This window comes from Zootoca vivipara, chromosome 6, assembly GCF_963506605.1.
Source record: "Zootoca vivipara chromosome 6, rZooViv1.1, whole genome shotgun sequence".
NCBI classification, from domain to species: domain Eukaryota; kingdom Metazoa; phylum Chordata; class Lepidosauria; order Squamata; family Lacertidae; genus Zootoca; species Zootoca vivipara.
Genome location: NC_083281.1, coordinates 28433320 through 28452788, shown reverse-complemented (window position 1 = coordinate 28452788; position 19469 = coordinate 28433320). Strand labels below are relative to the sequence as shown.

The following is a 19469-nucleotide window of genomic DNA, read 5'->3' as shown; positions in this document are numbered from 1 at the left end:
TATTATTGTGTGCTTTTGGTTTTTATTCATTTAATTTTTTCCCTCCTGAGAACTCTTGGGAGTTGAAAGGGTAGGATATGAACTTCAACAACAAAATACAGTAGTCAGCTTTCTATATTCCTGACTCAGACCATTGGTCCATCTAGCTCAGTATTGTCGACACTGACTGGCAGCTGCTCTCCAGGATTTCAGATCAGGAGCCCTTCCTTCCCAGCCCTACACAAAGCTGCTTTGGCTTGAGCCTTCTGCATGCAAAGCAGATGCTCTGCTACTGAGCTACAGTACTTCCTCGCATTACAAAAGGAACAATAGACAAGCCTCCTAGTTTCCATACCTTACTGTAACTCAGCTTGTTTAAGCTCATGTAATGGAAATAATCTCCTATTGCTTTTCTGTTTACTCTGCTTTTGGTACTTTCCTTTTCCCCTTTGTGCAATGTTAGATGGTAGGCTCCTTGGGGCAAGGAGCTGCCCTCTTCTAACCTTGAAGGGACAAAGCACCCAGCTGGCACAAGGTTAAGAAGACTGGCAACAAAAACAAATAATGATTATGTACCACGAATTAGCAAGTGATATCGCTTGTTATCTCCGGGTTGTGGAATGCTCTTGCTTATTTCTGTACTTCAAGCTGCTGTTAAATGACAAAGGAAAAGCCGGGCTGCTATTTTTCTGGACAGTTGGGAACCTCATGTGCTCACCATTGTAAAATAAAAAAAATTCCTTCAGTAGCACCTTAAAGACCAACTAAGTTTTTATTTTGGTATGAGCTTTCGTGTGCATGCACACTTCTTCAGATACAGTGAAATGGAAGTTTCCAGGCACTTATGTAGAGAAGGGGTGGGGAGGGGTGGGGATGGGGAGGGGGGATCACTCAGAAGGGTGGTGGAAATGGGTGATTGCCTGAATGATAGCTGTTGATGACCGCAAACGACTGCAAATGGTTTTGCATGAAAAAGCAAGGGTGGAGATGGCTGAAGATCGCTTATCATGTATAATGAGATAAGAATCCGATATCTCTGTTCAAACCAGGTCCCTCCATGGAGAAGTTGCTGAATTGCAACTTATCACCAAGCTCAAAACCATGGAGGGACCTGGTTTGAACAGAGATATCGGATTCTTATCTCATTATACATGATAAGCGATCTTCAGCCATCTCAACCCTTGCTTTTTCATGCAAAACCATTTGCAGTCGTTTGCGGTCATCAACAGCTATCATTCAGGCAATCACCCATTTCCACCACCCTTCTGAGTGATCCCCCCTCCCCATCCCCACCCCTCCCCACCCCTTCTCTACATAAGTGCCTGGAAACTTCCATTTCACTGTATCTGAAGAAGTGTGCATGCACACGAAAGCTCATACCAAAATAAAAACTTAGTTGGTCTTTAAGGTGCTACTGAAGGAATTTTTTTTATTTTACTTCGATCCAGACCAACACGGCTACCTACCTGCTCACCATTGTGTGTACATACATGGAATCATAGAATTGTAGAGTTGGAAGGGACCTCAAGGATCATTTAACCTGAAGTGCAAGTAAATATCATCATCATCATCATCATCATCATCATCATCATCATCATCATCAATAACAGAAGCCTGCAAGCAGGACCTCAGCAGAACAACTCTCTCCCCAACAACTGTATTCATAAGGGTACTACAGTGAGGAACACAACCATCAATGCTAGTACCTCTTGGTAGCGATATCTTCCACGACACCCATTTGTGATGCTGTTTTACCGAAACTATCTCATACTCCCTGCCACAGCCCCACACATTTTTGTCTGTGTGGGGAGGTGGGGTAAGGCTGCCATTACCTGCAAGTTGTATACCAGCAGCAAAGAGGAACGCTACTTTTAGCAGACAATTTAAAAGATAGTGAGGATAAGAATGACGATGCTCTTTAAACAACGCAAGCATGTGGCTGATGTAACACGAGAAGTAGAGACCTTCACGGATTTCACACACACAGTCATTTCTTGCCCCGACACAGACGGTGAGATACCCGCCCACCCATCTGGTTTCAAAAGCAGCATGGCCACAGCGGAAAACCTGTGAAATACCGCTGAAGTGGGAAAAGAAATGCTGAAACAGGAAGGGTTTGGTGTAGCAAGCAAATCTCTTTCGCGCACTGTGGGGTGTGTGTGTGTGTGTGTGTGTGTGTGTGTGTGTGTGTGTGTGTGTAACATAGGAACCTGTCTAATACACAAGTCCAACTATTTGTTCGTCTGGTATTATCCACTGACTGGAGTCTCCAGCATGCGTCCTTCACCTGCAACCAACTATTGCACCTGATGTCTTCTGCATGCAGTGCATGTGTGCTGCCGCTGAACAGCACCCCTTTCCCCAAAATAAAGCACTTCTCATCCGGTGTAACTTAGGGATAGACGAGGCTCAATTTCTCATTTTTCTAGTCTTAAATTCAGTTTGCCACAATTCCGTAGTGACTTCTGAAAACTCCCCCCTCCCAAATCCTCAGGAAAATTTGTCAGCGGATCTCTCCTAATAAACACATTTTTTTGTATGCAGTTCTGATTAATATACACAAGCAACTTCTCTTAACGTGATGCATTTTTCGTATGCAGTTTCCCCGAATCTGTGCATTCTTGTCTGCAAACTTCCCCGTCATGTATGTTTTCTGTTCACATGATTTGGTGGGAAAACTGCATTGAAAAATTTGGAGAAGCACGGATTTTGAAGGATGCATTTCAGGTTGTGTAATGGTTTGAGAAGTGCAAATTACTTCTCATTAAAACCCCCTTTTACCTGGCCTTTGCATACCGTCTGCTACTTGGTTTTTGTAGCAGGAGATGCCAGGGCTGGAACTTGAGATGCTGTCCCTCCCCAAAGGATGTTGTGCTATGTCAGATATCCTAGGGGGAAGCCCCCCACTGTGGAGGAGAACGGGTTCAGCACCTTCAGTATTTGCAGTCATACCTCAGGTTACAAACGCTGCGGGTTGCGCTTTTTTGGGTTGTGGACTATGCCGAACCCGGAAGTACTGGAATGGGCTACTTCTGGGTTTTGGTGCTCGCACATGCGCAGAAGCGCCGAATCGCATCATGCGCGTGCGCTGACATGGCGCTTCAGGCTGTGAACGCTGTGAGTTGTGAATGTGCCTCCCGCATGGATCACGTTCGCAAACCGAGGTATGACTGTATTGCACAACAGGGGATCTGCTGAAATCTGTTCTTCTGCAAAAGGGTCAAATGCGCAGGAATCCTGTTCACTGTTGCATTGGGTCAGAGCTGTGGTTCTGCTTCAGTTCAATGGAAGTGCAGAACAGAGTATTGGGTACCACTTTTGGAGAATCTAAGGCAGAGGTGGGCAACCTGTGACCTTCAATTATAGTCCAGCAACATCTGGAGGGCCAACGGTTCCCCACCTTTTCCTTCAGATTTTGAGTTTCAAAAGGAAAGGTCCCAGATCTCATAGGTTGCAAATATATGCTGGAAAGTGTATGGGTAACACACTTTTCTCTACCAGCCAGTCTGCCCTGGTACGTACAAGGCAGCTTCCTCTGTTCCCAGAATTCCACTGGTGTGTATTTGTGTTCTGTCCCGCTGCCTAGCATTCTAAGGCTAAAATAACAAAAGCATAACTCCGACCTGCTTTTTAAATTAAATATAAATATTTGAATTCTGCAGTAGGCAATACATTTACAACTCCCCCTTATCTTACGCAACACACTCAAACAGGCGTGACCGTTGTGTGCTAGTGTGAAATCCCAGTCTAATAATAAAAATTGCAAAAACAAACAAAACGGGGAAATACACCCCCCCCAAAAAAAACTAAAGCACTCCCAAGAGATTCTGGAAAGATTGAAACAAAAATGTCAGAACCATCAATAGCAGAGAAATACACTTAAGGCAAAAAGTAATAACAAGGAATAACTTATTTAAAAGAAAAGAAAAAGAATCTCACAAATGAAATCAACAGATCCCATTGGCTTTTGGCTTCCTATATCCTCCCAAGTCCCATCCTTGGCTTTTTTAATAATTGGATTTTAATCCTCAGCATCATCCTGTCCTTTTAAATGTGCCTAAAGAGAGTCCTGGCAAGTCTTAAAATGGCATAAACGTTGAGCACTATCGCCACCTCCCTGTCGGCCCGGTGCAGTGCAGGTGCCGTCCTGTTCAAAGCGATATTTGCCTGTTTATTTGCTTGTCTTTAATTAAAGGGGATGGGCGGGAGTCTAGGAGACACCCCAGCTAAAGAGGGGGGCAGAGGGAATGATTTAAACCACAGCATCAAGCCAGGAAAAAAATTAAAAGGCAAGCACTAGGGAGGGGCCCATGCTTGGAGATTTCCCAGAATCATGCGGCTGGTGGAGAATCTTGCCTTGACGGCAGGGGATTTGCCCTCGAGGCAGCTCTGTTTCAGGGTGAGGAGAGAGAACAAGCATCACGTAGTCCCATCACTGTCCCGGCACCATACTGTGCACCGTTTTCAGCACCCACTGGCTTCTTACGCCAATGCTTTTGTCAGACAGACAGCTGTGCCCGCCATTTTGAATCCGGATTCTTACAAGTCAAGACAGATTCCCCGGAAAGTCTGTCCTCTGTCTCAGCCAAGGCTTTCCACCGTTTTCAAACCCACTCTTCACGTCCTGGCACGAAGGCAGGCAGGATGTTGGTTTCCTTGCTGCCTGCCCGAGTGAGATGGGCTTGGTCCCAGTCAGAAGATGGCGAGAGGGCTGTCGGCCATCTTGGCTGCCGAGCCAGCTACCTGCCGCCGTCCCCACCCCAACCCACCGATATACACACAAGGAGAATTGGGCACCCTCAGGAGGAAAGTGAGGGTTGCCAGTCTATCACCCTGGCCGTTCCGAGTCCATTAGCCACAAGTGAGCGGAGTCTGTTCCCTTTTCTCTTTCTCGGGAGGTGACCGGCATTTGCCAGGGGACGGGCCCGAGTCATACATGGGTCTGCATGCGCTGGTGAGCGGGGCGCCCATAGTCAGACTGTTGGGACAAGGACGTGTAGGAGAAGCGAGAGCAACCCGAGACTTTGCTGGCCTGGTCCGACTGCCCGTAGCCGCTCTCCGCTTTCTCGTAGCTGCTCGGTTTGACGTAGCTGGTGAAGGCCCGGCTATAGGGGGCGGTGAGGTAGGTCGACCCGCTGTAGATGTTTTCCTGGGGGAAAAGACGCTCGTGGGGGTCATAGGCTGAGCGGGAGCCGGGTGTGCCCAGGGTATAGCGGTGAGCGTATTCGTACAGTTTGGGCTGAACTGGCCCCGTGGAAGGGTACAGAGAGGTCGCCCCGAACAATGGGCGGGGGGCCGGCGTGTACTCCGAGAAGCTGCTAACCAAACTTGGTTCCTCGTGGGCGCGCACCTTGTAGTAGCCATTGGTTGGATCCTACGGAAGAAAAAAATATCTGTATATGTATTGGAATGCCAGGGAAGCAAATGTCAGGATGTGCCCCAAAGAATCTAAATACAGTGTTGCCTTGCTTAACGAATGCCCTGCTTAACGAAATTTCCGCTTAACGAAAGGATTTTTCGAGTGGAGGTTGCCTCGCTAGACGAATTCATTTTATGAAAAATTCGTCTAGCGAATCGCGGTTTCCCATAGGAATGCATTGAAATTCAATTAATGCATTCCTATGGGCAATTTTTTTTAAAAAAATCAATGCATTCCTATGGGATTCACTAGACGAATTTTTCGTTATAAGAAAAGACCCGTGGAACGAATTAAATTCGTCTAGCGAGGCACCACTGTATATGGGAAATAGTTGTGTACAGCTGAAAACGCTGGCCATATTAAGATAAATTCAACAGTGTAAATAAGTTTTGATGGATGCAATAATGGAATACTGAAGGGTATTGCTTTTGTAAAATGTGCAGGGATTTATGATATGTAAAATGAACCATGGAAAGAGAAGAAAGGAAGTCATTGATATCTTAAGGATGGAAAATGAGTATTTTAAATTGTAAAACAGAAAATTTAATACAAATTATATGCAAAGAATCTTAGAGAGAATTGACAGTGTGGCATAGTGGTTGGAACTCAGGAGGGTTAGACCCCTTTTAACAGCCATGGCTTCCCCCAAAGTAGTGCTTCTAAATGACAGGAATATAATATTACACCAGGGCAAAACTTCTAAGGGCCTGTTCATAGCTCGGCTTAATGTGGATTGTGAACCCCTTGTGCCTCCTTTAATTATGGATAATAAAGCATGAATATTTTTTTTTCAGTGTCCCCGGATTTACTGAAAAAAATCTGGTAACCATAGGGCAGACCCCTTTCCCCCAGCCTCAAACTTTGGGGATGGGAAAGATTTTCACTGGGGACAATGGTGTGGAGAGAAAGGGTTAAATACTCCCCCTCCCCCCTTATTGTAGTCTCAATCATGATCATGTAGTCCCAATCATGATTGCCAAGGGCAATTTAGGGCTAGAAAGAAGAAAAGAAACAGAAATAAAAGCAATGCTATTAGAAGAGATGAGTCAAAGTGATGATAGTGATGATTCTTAGAGAGGAACACACCATAGAGGAAGAAATGCTTTGGGCAATCAATAACCACCTTGGAAACCCACAGAATAGCTGTGCAATGGGTCGTCCACACCTAGGGAAACTGAGCCGCTGGTTCTATCATGTTAAGAAAGTTGGATTTTCTGAGATGGGTGGGGTAAGTCAGAAGCTCAACAGGGAAAACATGGAACGAGTTAGACGTATCCTCCATGAATCTTGCCTATGGAACCTCAATGTTTTGATGCAGTACAGTCATAACTTGGAATTCAAACCGAGTCCATTCCGGAAGTCCGTTCCACTTCCAAAACGTTCGGAAACCAAAGTGTGGTTTCTGATTGGCTGCAGGAAGCTCCTGCAGGCAATCGGAAGCCATGCTGGATGTTCGGCTTCTGAAAATCGTTCGAAAACTGGAAAATTCACTTCCAGGTTTTGAATGTTCGGGAGCTGATTTGTTTGGGAGCCAAGGCGTTTGAGATCCACGGTATGACTGTATACCGCCAATTTAGGATTACTGTCAATTGTCAAATGACTGTTTTTTTAACTGGGTTTTACCACCAAATTTTAACTATGTTTTTTAAATCATTGGTGCAGTTCTGTAATTTATCCTTTGTTGTACATTTCCCAGGGGTTCTTTTGGTGGAAGGGCCATTTACAATTATGATAAATAATCATAATAATCATTGATTTTGTTGCTTAACCATAGCACCCAAGAGAGCTACTGGTCTGTCCATTTCTACAGCTGGGGAGCTGAATTTCAAGTACTGTGACCTGGCTTTAATTGAGCTACCTTATGTATTTACAAAAAAGAAGAGGGTCTTTTCTGCAGTGGCACCCACACTCTGGAGTGCCCTCCCCAAACAGGCACATTTGCTGTGTGTATTACAATCTTGTCAAGTCCAGTGCATTTTCGGTGGAATTTTGCCTTCGTTTCTCACTTCCTTTAAAAACAGTTTTAGCCCGCCTCCACTTGGCTGAATATAACAATATTTTGTTTGTTTGTTTGTTTATTGTTTATTTGTTGGTTTTTATGTTGTATTTATGTTTTGAAATCTTTGGTGGTGGTTAAGAAGTATTTTAAATGATAAAACATTTTTTGTAAAGGAGGAGGAGATGCCCTTATCGGAGGAGACAGATAACTAGAATATGGGACAGGCTTTTGGTATGGATTAGGAAGGCATTTTAAAACGTTCGTGTGACTCTTTGGTCTTTGAGAGGTTCAGAAAGGTATACTTAGGGCAGTGGTGGTGAACCTGTGGCCCTCCAGATGTTTGGACTCCAGATGTTATCAGCTCCTGCCAGCCTGGCCAACAGTCAGGGATGATGATGGGAGATGGAGCCAACAACATCTGGAAGCCACCGGCTGGCCAACCCTGACGTAGGGCTCTTGTACGGTAGGCAGAGTGGTGAGCCTCCCAAAGTCCCAGCTGAGCTCACCTTCAGCTCTTGGCTCCCTTCGTCATCCTCCAGGATCTCACTGTGCTCAGTGTGGGATGTAGCTGGAGACTCACTGCTTGTGGCCTGGAGGGAGATGAAGGGGGAAAGATGAGCAGCCTATAAAAAATGCCCTCCTTGTCCTGGGCTGGAGTTCTTTAGGTCCCTTAGGACCAGGCAAGGCAAGACAGTGGAGATCCATGACAGCACCTCCTTCTGTCTTCTCTTTATTATCATTCAGGCTGCGAGAGCCATTCCTTATGTAAATACCACCACCTGCGTGTGAGAGGCGCATGATCTGCAGGCTCAGGGAAACAATGAGGTTGGCCAGAAGTACATTTTTTTTTAGCTCAAGGGAAGACCTCCCTCCACCTCTGGCAAACAGCCCAAACCCTCCTGTCCTATCAATGACCAGTCTAAGGGAGGTGGGGCTGGGGGAAGACAAATTATTACTGAGTTTTGAATGGTATGAAAAGGGTGGAGAGAGATCTTCTCTCTCATCCTATTAGAACTTGGGCATGGGTGCCTGATGAAATTGATCAAGGACAACGGATGGTTTAAACCAGGCATAAGCAACCTTGGCTCTCCAGATGTTTCGGAACTACAACTCCCATGATCCTTAGTTAACAGGGCCAGTGGCCAGGGATAATGGGAGTTGTAGTTCCAAAACATCTGGAGAGCCAAGGTTGCCTATGCCTGGTTTAAACCAGTGTTTCTCAACCTTGGGCCTCCAGCTGTTTTTGGACTACAGTTCCCATCATCCCTGACCATCCCGCTAGCTAGGGATCATGGGAGTTGTAGTCCAGCAACAGCTGGAGACCCAAGGTTGGGAAACACTGGTTTAGACTGCTGAAATTAACAGACATGGCACATTTATTTATTTATTTAAGTCATTGTTTGCGTTTCTAAGTGCATAAAAACAATCCATAGAAAACGGGACAACAAAACATTAAAGATTGCCATAAAGCCTACCCCTACCTCAACATGCCTGCTGGAACAAGGAAGTCTTTTGTCATGTGTGTGAAGTGCAATAAAGGTGCCCATGTCATCTCATTTGGGAGGGAGTTATTAGTATTATTAGCATTATTATATAATGGACTTGAAGACAGGAGTGCCTGGCATGCTCTGGTCCATGGGGTCACGAAGAGTCGGACACGACTAAACGACTAAACAACAACAACAACAATAATGGACTTGGGCCCTCAACACTGAATTCAGGGCTTCTAGTAGTTATATTATGGGGGATCTCATTGGTCAGGCCAGGAGATAAGGGATCAGGAGGTCCTTAAGATAGCCTTGACCCAAGTTGTTAAGGGCCTTGCAAATAAATACAGGAACCCTGAACTTGTCCCCATAACATTTGGGCAGCCAGTGTAAGCTTGAAGTACAGTGGTACCTCGCAAGACGAATGCCTCACGCAACGAAAAACTCGCAAGGCGAAAGCGTTTTGCGATCTTTTTGTTGACTCACAAGACGAATTTTTCTATGGCCGTGCTTCGCAAGACGAATTTTTTTTGCATTTTTTTTTGCTTTGATTTGTTTAAATTGGAAAACCGCAAGATGAATTTTTCGCAATACAAAACAACTCGCGGAACGAATTAATTTCGTCTTGCGAGGCATCACTGTATGTGCTGGTGGTAGGTAGTCTGTCCCCATCAATGGTCTAGTTGCCTCATTTTGCACCAGCTGGAGGTCCCAGACCAGGCACAAGGGTAGCCCCACAAAGAGTGTATTGCAGTGCTCAAGTCTTGGTTAATTATCAGGATGCAAGGATGGCTGCTAGCTTAGAAGGCCTTTTAGAAGAGTTAGGCAAAAAATCATGGAGGGTAGAACAAAGTGGTACCATGACAGCACAATGTAGCCTTCATGTTCAGAGGCCATGTCGTAGCCTATGTATACCTGGGTGCCAGTTCTTGGTGGTTGGCGAAACCCTCTAACAACCCAGTGAGGACTGAGCATTAAAAAAGAGGGCCCAGACTTTGCGAACTAATGGAGTGGGGAGAGAAATGGAAAACCAGGTAGGAGGGGGAATGGGATATATTGGGGAAAGTGCATGGCTGGCTGGCTGGCAGGCCAGATACCCTGAAGAGCACAGAATTGTAGACTTGTAGAGCTGGAGCGGACCACAAGGGTCATCTAGTCCAACCCCCTGCAATGTAGGAATCTTTTGCCCACCTTGGTGCTCAAACCCACAACCCTGATATTAAGAGTCTCATGCTCTACTGACTAAGCTATCCCAGCACTCCACCCTGCAACATTTTGTTGTATGCCCCACTTGTACTTTTGAATACCAAATACTGGAGGCTTGTGGGTTTTCTGGAAACATTTGCTTACCCACTAGTGGGAAAGGGATGCTGGACTCTGGAAGGGCTCTACTTGTATTCTTAGCAGGCTTTGTGCTTTGTGCATTGAAGTAGTAGTAAATAATAATAATAATAATAATAATAATAATAATAATAATAATATATTATTTATACCCCGCCCATCTGACTAGGTTTCCCCAGCCACTCTGGACAGCTCCCAACAGAATATTAAAAATACAATAAAACATCAAACATTAAAAACTTCCCTAAACAGGGCTGCCTTCAGATGTCTTTTAAAAGTCAGATAGTTGTTTATTTCCTTGACATCTGATAGGAGGGCGTTCCACAGGGTGGGCGCCACTACCAAGAAGGTCCTCTGCCTGGTTCCCTGTAACCTTGCAGTGAGGGAACCGCCAGAAGGCCCTCGGAGCTGGACCTCTGTGTCCGGGCTGAATGATAGGGTTGGAGACGCTCCTTCAGGTATACTGGGCCAAGGCCATTTAGGGCTTTAAAGGTCAGCACCAACACTTTGAATTGTGCTCAGAAACATACTGGGAGCCAATGTAGGTCTTTCAGGACCGGCGTTATATGGTCTTGGCGGCCACTCCCAGTCACCATCTAGCTGCCGCATTCTGGATTAATTGTAGTTTCCAGGCCACCTTAAAAGGTAGCCCCACATAGAACATGTTGCAGTAGTCCAAGTGGGCAGCACAGCATGCACCACTCTGGCAATACAGTCTGTGAACAGGTAGGGTCTCAGCCTGCATACCAGGTGGAGCTGGTAGACAGCTGTCCTGGACACAGAATTGACCTGTGCCTCCATGGACAGCTGTGAGTCAGGGGCACAGTTACCTCATTCAGGACCAGGGAGTCCCCCACACCTGCCTGCCCCCCCAAACAGTACTTCTGTCTTGTCAGGATTCAAACTCAATGATAACTTCCATCATCTCTGGCTAATTGGTCGTGTTGGGTGGGGCTGAGGGGTTGCAATGCACAGTCCCATTTGAAGAGACCCATTGCAATAAATGAACATGACTAGCATTGGCCCATGAATTTAAATGGGTCTACTCTGATTAGAACTTAGTTGGCAACAACCCTTGGAGTCCCAGAACATCTGGAGGGTGATGGGTTCCAAACCCCTGTTCCATAGGCTAGCAAGAGAGGACCCCCAGAGAGTGCTTTCATGAGTGTTTGGGCAGCGCATCAGGATCCTGGCTCTACTCACCATAGGCTCCTTGGCATCGTCTTCGGTCTCGCTCGGCCGGCTGGGGCTGCTCTCGCTCGTTGTGATCTGCACCAGGATGTCTGCCTTGGAGAGCTGCGTTCCCCGCTTGGCTGCAGAAGAGGCAGAGTGACAGATACAGGCATGAATTCTGCCTTCCTTGCCTACGGCTCCACACAAACATGACCTTCCTTGCCTCACAGAACTTGGGCTTTTGGATGGACGCACACATGAAGGTATCACAGGAGGAGATACCTTAAGTTCCTTTGTGCTTCCTTGAATGTCTGCTCCTTTATGCAGGGCAGCGTGGCTGAGTGGTGTAGCACTGCAGGAGATTCCAGGTTCAATCCCAGGCACCTCAAGGTAGGGCTGGGAGAGAATCCTGCCCCAAAACCAATACTTTTCTGATCTGCAGTAAGTCTGCTTCTTTTTTTCCTTTTTCTTTATAAAAAAAGTGGATTTGTCGTGCTGGGGTGTGAGAGCCGTTTAATTTACTGTTTAGTGGCAGAAATTTAACATTTTCTTTGGAGGTCTTTAAGCAGAGGCTTGACAGCCATATGTCAAGAATGCTTTGATGGTGCTTCCTGCTTGGCAGGGGGTTGGACTGGATGGCCCTTGTGGTCTCTTCCAACTCTATGATTCTATGATTCTATGATTTTCTGGTATGTGCTCCTAGATGCCCATGCAGATAGGATTTGAGTAAGAACAGCAGTGTGTGTGTGTGTGTGACCTTTCTGTTTTAATTTTGTGATAAGGTGAAGGTATAGAGTAACTATAATATGCAACATAAATTGAAATTATGGGAGAACCATGGAGGGAGAGAGGGTGCAGCTCTCCAAACACAGATCTTGGAGCCCCTTTTGAACTGGGAGACACTGGAGACAGAAGTTTCTCCAGGTGAGGCATGTGCTCTGAGCAGGTGTGCTGAGCAATGGCCCCTCCAGTAATGACAGAAAGCCCCCTGCTGGGACTTGACCTCCCAGCCTCCCTTCTCTTCCCTGCTGTGCTATTCCGCCTCGTGTCACCTCCTTCAAACACAATCGGCTTGCTTTCCTGGCACTGCAGCCTCCCCAGGCTCTCTTTAGTCCTCCAGGTGCACTTCAAGTCTGGAACGGCCTACAAAGCAAGGGGAGGGGGGGGGGAGAAGGGGCTGCAGGGATCCTCACCTTTCCCACAGCGCTTGCGCCGGTAGCAGAGAGAGAAGAAGACCACCAGCAGGAGGAGGGCAGCAACACCGGAGGCAGCCAAAGCACCCAAAATTAGGACGGACAGGACTTCTGATGGGAATAAGATGGGTTACACACACACACTTTTTATTTGTCGTATTAGGTAGCCCTGCCCTCTCTTGAAGGAATTCAGAGCAATTTACAAGGGTTTATTACCCCATGTTGTCACTGCAACCACACTGTGGCTGCTGAAAGACAGCGATTTGCCCACGGGAGGTTTGTGGCTACGATTTGAACTCAGGTCTCCCTGCTCCGAATTTGACACTAGGTGGTCTAGTAGGGGAAGGGCCTGGGTCAGCACTTGGCATCCTCAGGCAGCTTCTGAGGGCTCACCCGTAATGCCTGCCCTGGGATTCCCCATAATTTTATTTTTCTAGCCTGATTTACTCAGGGCAGTGCCATGCCAGGGGCATTGTGGGAAATAATGATCACCATCATATCATCACTTTTCCCAGAAAGGTGAGCGCAAAGCAACTTGGAAAAGCAAATGTTAAAAAGAAGCATAAGGACAAGAGAAAAAACAACCTAAGATGCTCACCAACATACCTGCCAAGTCTCCCGCTGAAAAAATGCGGGATCAGCAGTGGCGCGGCACCGGAAGTTGCATAGAAGCAACTTCCGGGGCCACTCTGACCATGTGTGGGCACTGGAAGTCGCTTCTACGCATGCCTGATGGCCATCTTGGTGGTGGCCGCATGGTGGCAGCCATCTTGGTGACGGCCACTGCCATGCGGCCACAACCAAGATGGCCGCTGGGCATGCGTAGAAGCGACTTCCGGTGCTGCTCTGCCCTATTTCCGGTGCCCACACATGGTCAGAGCAGCACCCAAAATGGAGGCTCCCTGGCAGGTAGGAAATCTGGGGGATTTCTGGGATTTTTCTCCAATCGGGAGAACAGCGGGAAACAGATTAAAATCTGGGGGTTTCCCGCGAAAAACGGGATACTTGGCAGCTAAGCTCACTAATAGTATGTACAAAAAAAGCAAATGCAACGAAATCCCACCCCCGTTAAAAGATAAGCAGAAATTAATGTCCAAAGAACCTGGAGGAATAAAAAAATGTGGCTCTCCAGATGCCATTGGACTACAACTCCCATCGTCCCTGCCATGCTGGCTGTGCCTGATGGGATTTGGAGTCTGCCAGCATCTGGAGGGTTGCAGGTCTTCCCTCTCTGCCCCAGGGGATCATTCCAAAGGCTTCCTGACCAAAGGTGGGAGCCTCACCTTGGCGGCGCAAGCTGACTGCCGCAGAACGGGCACCAAAGCGGTTCCAGGCCGTGCAGTTGTAGGGCAGGGCAAAGTCAGTGTCGTGGGTCGGGTCAATCAGCAAGGCCGAGAGCACCCCTTGGTCTGTCACCACCGTGTCCACGGTGAAGCGATCCAGTGATCCAGCATCCAGTACCCGTTCACCCCACGCCCAGGCCTGCGACAAGGGGAAAGGGAGAGGATCAAGGCTGTGAACAGCAATGGGGCATTGGGATGGAGCCGGGCAGGGGCGCCACACCTGGACCTAAGGGAGAATGGCGTCACCTGCAGGAGAGCTACCTGCAAACACTCTGCATGTCAAATAAGCAAGAGAGATATCCACCAAATAAGCCGAGCAGAGGGAGAGGGAGGTTACAGCAGCTTGCAAGGCAATGGGTCAAGCGGCTACCCTTTTATTTTGCAAAATTCCCCATTATGCTCTGCCGAAATGTCACAAACTAGTGAGCAAGCTTTTGAGTCCACCAGAAGACTTTATCAGTCTGGATGCTAAACAAAACAGGGGGATGGGTGTGCTAAAAGAGCTGGCTCATGGCTATACTGTATGCATTTGTCATATATTCATTATTTGATGTACACCTTAGAATGGTCATGGCAATAGTGGTTGTCATGGAGAGAGCCTGCACTTTGGGATGTATCCCTATGCCATTGGTAGGCAGATGGGAGACACAAGGGTGCTAAGAGGGTTTGGACCCAGAGCCGGTGCATGTGTGACAGTTGTCACATGCACACTCTTTGAAAACACAACTCCATGTGGCATTTACTCCACCTTGTGGCTGGCTGATCACATGCATTGTGTGTGTGTGTGGGGGGGAGGAAACCACTATGGGGGAAAAATAGGATTGTTTGCACCATGCAAAAAACAAAAACAAAAACTAACAACCCATGGTGCACCAAAATCACCATGCAAGACTCTATCAGATTCTTGTGCGCGATGCAGAAAAATTCTTGTGTGCAATGTAGAAAAATAGACCACACGCAAAAATCTGCTTATTTTGTCCAGGCTACTGCAGATCTGTTTGATCTTTGCCTCTCGAGTGGAAGGGGGCTGGGAAATCACAAGAACTGCAGTCAGTCACGACCCACAAATAGTTCTCCAGATGTTAATAGGCACCTTGCGTAGTGATTTAAATTTGCAAGGGGAGCGCTAGGCCTTCTGAGGATTTCTCGGCATGGTGGGAACAAAGTCAATAAACCTTTGCTCTGCCTGGTGAATGGTTCCAAGTTGTATCATTCACTGACTTTCAAGAATGCAGGGTTCCCCCCACTCCTGCTTTTCTAAAAACCCACCAGCTTCTCAAAAACCTTTGATCTGGGAAGGGGTGGGGGTGGCAATCTGCTATCTGGAGGCAGGTGGAAACACATATGGGATCCTGATTCAGGCTGGGACTGGAGGAGGGGGTTTAACCCTTCCCCCTCCATGCTGTTCTTTCAGGTGAACACTGCACCCCTCCCCTTAAGCTATTTGCCCAAGAGGAACCATGGCATCTTATGTTTTGACTCATTAGCTAGTAGGTTGTTTTTTAGCAGGTGGAGGGAGATTTCAGCCAGGGGGAAAAACAGCACAGGGGGCAAAAGTTAACCCCAGTGTGGGGAACCTTTGGTCCTCCAGATGTTCCTGAACTCTAACTCCCATCAGCCCCAGTAGGCATGGTCAATAGCCAGGGATGATGGGAGTTGCAGTTCAGCAACATCTGGAAGCCCCAAACTTCCCCACAAAGCTCTGCAACTCTAATCTGAACCGGACATTCTCCGCAACTGCATTTGTTGCTTTCAAAAGCAAAAAATAAAAAAATCCCATGGATCTCCTCTAGTTGGTCAAGGAGAAATTAAAAAGGCCAGAACGCTGTGTGCTTTGGGGTAGGAACATTGGGATTCTGGGCCAAGAAATGCTGAATTCAGTGACCCATATAAATCCTGCAGATTAAGCAACTTTTGCACACTGAGCTGCTTATTTTGCACAATTCATTCTGCCTCTGCTGAAGGGGGCAAAGGGCAATGCTGTGTCTGGCGGAGCCCCACACCCTCAGATGGAGAGCCTGCTCATAATGTGTCTCAGCTCAGAGCAACCAGGAAGCTGCAGCGTAACAGCATTTGGAATATCACAGGCAGTTGTGGTTGGGGAACGACCATAACTCCGTTGTAGAGCAGGAGTTGAAGAGCTCCTTATTTTTAACAGCAGCTTTATCTGCTGCATCTCGTCCCTGATTTGATGTGTTTTCATTTTCGTAATGTGTTGGTGTTAAATTGGTTATAAGCAGTCCTGAACCATCACTTCCCTCCCCCTTTTTCCAGCTGAAAGGTAGGATAAAGATGCTTGTATAATAAAATAATAACGTTCAACTTGAAACTATAATGAAAGCTGCTGGAGCTTGCCCCAAGACGGGCAGGGAAAATAAAGCACACATGTTTTAAGAACAGCTATCCAATAGCCGCTGTGCCTATTTAATATTAAGTACTTCCAGAGGGCTAGGAACCTGCGTACTCTTGATTTAAAAGTTGAGATTTCCAGAATGATGAATTCCTGAGCTTGCAAAGTACTACTATGATAATCATCATTCTTTATTCAACCGTCAGTCAGAAAAGATACAATTCTCAGTACAAAGTTAAAATATCTAAGACATCTAAAAACTAAAATAAAACATGGGCAGCACTAATAAAGGCTATACAGATAAACCCGCATCAATGCAGACTGTGATAATTTATAATAATAATTTATTATTTACACCCTGCTCATCTGGCCAGGTTTCCCCAGCCACTCTGGGCAGCTCCCAGCAGAATTAATGATAATAATAAAATTTTAAAAAACGATAAAACATCAGACATAAAAAACTTCCCTAAACAGGGCTGCCTTCAGATGTCTTCTAAAAGTCAGGTAGTTATTTGTTTCCTTGACATCTGATGGAAAGGCGTTCCACAGGGCGGGTGCCACTACCAAGAAGGCCCTCTGCCTGGTTCCCTGCAACCTCACTTCTCACAGTGAGGGAACTGCCAGAAGGCCCTCAGCACTGGACTTCTGTGTCTGGGCTGAACGATGGGGGGTGGAGACTCTCCTTCAGGTATACTGAAGTCCACACAGGTTAAGGGACAAGGAACAGCAGGTCTGGAAAGGCTAGTTGACTGAAGCACTTACTATCCTATCAGGAGGTGGGACGCTCCCCACTAAGCACTCCAGCCGTGCCTTGGTTCCCACTGCAGTCTGCTGGCTTGGTTCTGCGCTGATAATGGGTGGACCTGGAAAGGAGGACACAATCAGGGCAGTGTTCAATACAGAAGAGGGCCTCCCTCCCCTCCCTATCCCTTAGTTACTGTTTTAGAAGGCTACAGGAGCTGGCTATGATTTGGTTAAAAAGAGAGCATCTCAGGTTTAGAGGCTTGCAGATTTCATCAAGGCTCCCTCCTATCTTTCCCAGGGAAGGGGGACATACAGCTCAGCGGTAAAGCATCTGCCATGCATGCAGAGGCAGAAAGATTCATGGTTCCATTTGTGGCTTTTCCAGGTAGGAGCGAGAAGGGAAATGGTCTAAGCTAAGCCAGCTTCTTATGGTCCCCAGGCAAGGCAAGCTGCAATCCTATCCCGTCTTTGCTTTGCTCTGCTCCCTTTAACAGTCTTGTTACACCCGCCACCCGGTCCCGACGCAAGGCCAGGCCCCTCACCGTTCACAGCCAGGGTCACCTCCTTCTCCGCCACTCCAATGCGCGGCACAATGGCTTTGCACACATAAACGCCAGCGTCTTCCTGCGTCACCGCCTTGAGATGCAGAGTGTTGCCGTTGCTCAGCACCTGTTGGTACAAGGAGTCCTGGTTGTGGCTCTCTTAGGACTAAAGGAATCTTTCCAGCAGGGGTGGGGAGTCTCTCTCCTGACCCCAGTTTCTGGTGGTAATATATTGGCAGCTGCAGGTTGGTGATGGGCGGGGCCAGAGGCAAAGTGGGCGGGGCATCCTTCTGTGTTTATTGGCGAGTGGCAGGTGGGCCTCCGAGATTTATTTGTGTAATTTGCAAATTACAAACCCAGAGCGGTTTATTTTTGACTCCCAACTTTTGAGGGGGAAAAAAAGGAGATTGGCATGATTTGAAAGTTGCAAGCAAGTTCAGAGCGCATGGGCTCCTGGTGTAAATTACTTGCCATATCAGACTACGGTATTTCTATTTCACATTTGTTTCTAGTTGTTGTTATAATAAAAATCTGAACAGGGGGCTGATGCTGCACTTACCACAGTAGACCCTTTCTTGGTCCAGGCCAGGGTGAGAGGAGGATTCCCAGTCCAGGTACAGGTGAAAGAGGCGTCTGCACCAACGTCGACCGTCAGGGGCTTTGGCTGAGAGACAAGGCGGGGTCCGACTGCGGACAGAAAGAAAGGGGTTGCCGAGAGTTAGCTGAATGGCGCGACTGACCTTCAGCCTCAGTCTCCCTATCTGCAGTATGGGAATAATGATACTGGAAGTGGCTACCTTCTGGAGGTTTGGTAAGAATCATGGCAAGAGGGTATAAGAAGCACATTGACCATGTAATTTAGGGTTGGGGTAAAAATTTAGAAAATCTATGAGCACCCCGCTCGAATTTTTGTGAGCAGGGCTGAAGCAGCCACAGCCCATTCTGAGCAGGGTTGTCACACTCTGAGCCAAGATCAAGTCCACCAAAGGACCTATTTACAAACTGAAAGAAATGATGTCTCCAATAGATCATATGGGCACTTCCAGCAGGGCTGATCACAAAATAACGGTTGCTGTCTGTGTGTATGTGTGCAAAAGCTTAACTCCTTGCAAAGTGGGCTTTCCCCTCCCTCCTAGAGCATCTGTTTTTGCTGGAACAAGGCTTTTTGCTGGAGCAGAGAGAGGTGGGAATAATAGTTGTTCCCCACCGACCACCCGTAATATTTCCAAGTACTCAAAAAAACCCTCCAATGTTTGTGAGAGCACTCAAAAGCGATTGCTTGCAACACACCTCTCCATCGTTTCCAAGGCAAACAGAGGTTGTTCACCCTTCCTGAATGTAATTCCCAAGGATTCCTGTCATGACCTACACTAGCCAAATAGCAGTTGGGCAAAACAGGATGGCAAGGGACTGTCTGAGGCCAGAGCCTGCCACTCAGTCCATTATCTGAGCTGATCACAATTACATACCCTAATTACATTACCCATAAGCAGAGTAAACCTTGGGAGACCCTCTGCCACATTGAAAGCTGCCTTCCACAAGGCCAGGCCTAGGTTCAGTGGGCACGCTTTGGGCTTTTAACAAAGTGCTGTGGGAGCAAAATGGCTGCCCGTGTGCGTGTGGCATTGTAACACAAAATGGCTGCTGTGGAGGCCATGTCAGGGCGGCCAAGCAAGTTCAAGCAGGAATGGAGCAGAAAAAGCAAATGTCTTTCACACACTGTGGATTTTAGAGGGCATATTAACTGAGACTTTTTGCAGGCGCCATGGGAGATACTGGTGGCCCCACAGTCAGGCAATTTATCCACCCTGCTCAGTGTTTATCACTCAGACTGTCTCTGGCATTCTCAGGTCTGCTAGAAGGGTCTTTCCCATTGCTCCACTTCTTGATTCTTTTAAA

At 47.1% G+C, this 19469-nt stretch overlaps 1 protein-coding gene across 1 annotated transcript in view; it reads right to left on the bottom strand.

The window, feature by feature from the left end:
- Nucleotides 1-2164: 2164 nt before the first annotated feature.
- KIRREL2 (kirre like nephrin family adhesion molecule 2) overlaps nucleotides 2165-19469 on the bottom strand; it is a 58794-nt gene continuing 41489 nt past the window's right edge. The window contains exons 8-15 of the mRNA XM_035119529.2: nucleotides 18130-18257; nucleotides 17571-17697; nucleotides 17047-17147; nucleotides 13875-14073; nucleotides 12592-12702; nucleotides 11429-11538; nucleotides 7904-7987; nucleotides 2165-5353 (exon numbers count right to left, since the gene is read on the bottom strand). Of these exons, the coding sequence (XP_034975420.2) occupies nucleotides 4910-5353; nucleotides 7904-7987; nucleotides 11429-11538; nucleotides 12592-12702; nucleotides 13875-14073; nucleotides 17047-17147; nucleotides 17571-17697; nucleotides 18130-18257 (1304 nt within the window). The 3' untranslated portion in view covers nucleotides 2165-4909. The remainder of the gene's footprint in view (nucleotides 5354-7903; nucleotides 7988-11428; nucleotides 11539-12591; nucleotides 12703-13874; nucleotides 14074-17046; nucleotides 17148-17570; nucleotides 17698-18129; nucleotides 18258-19469) is intronic.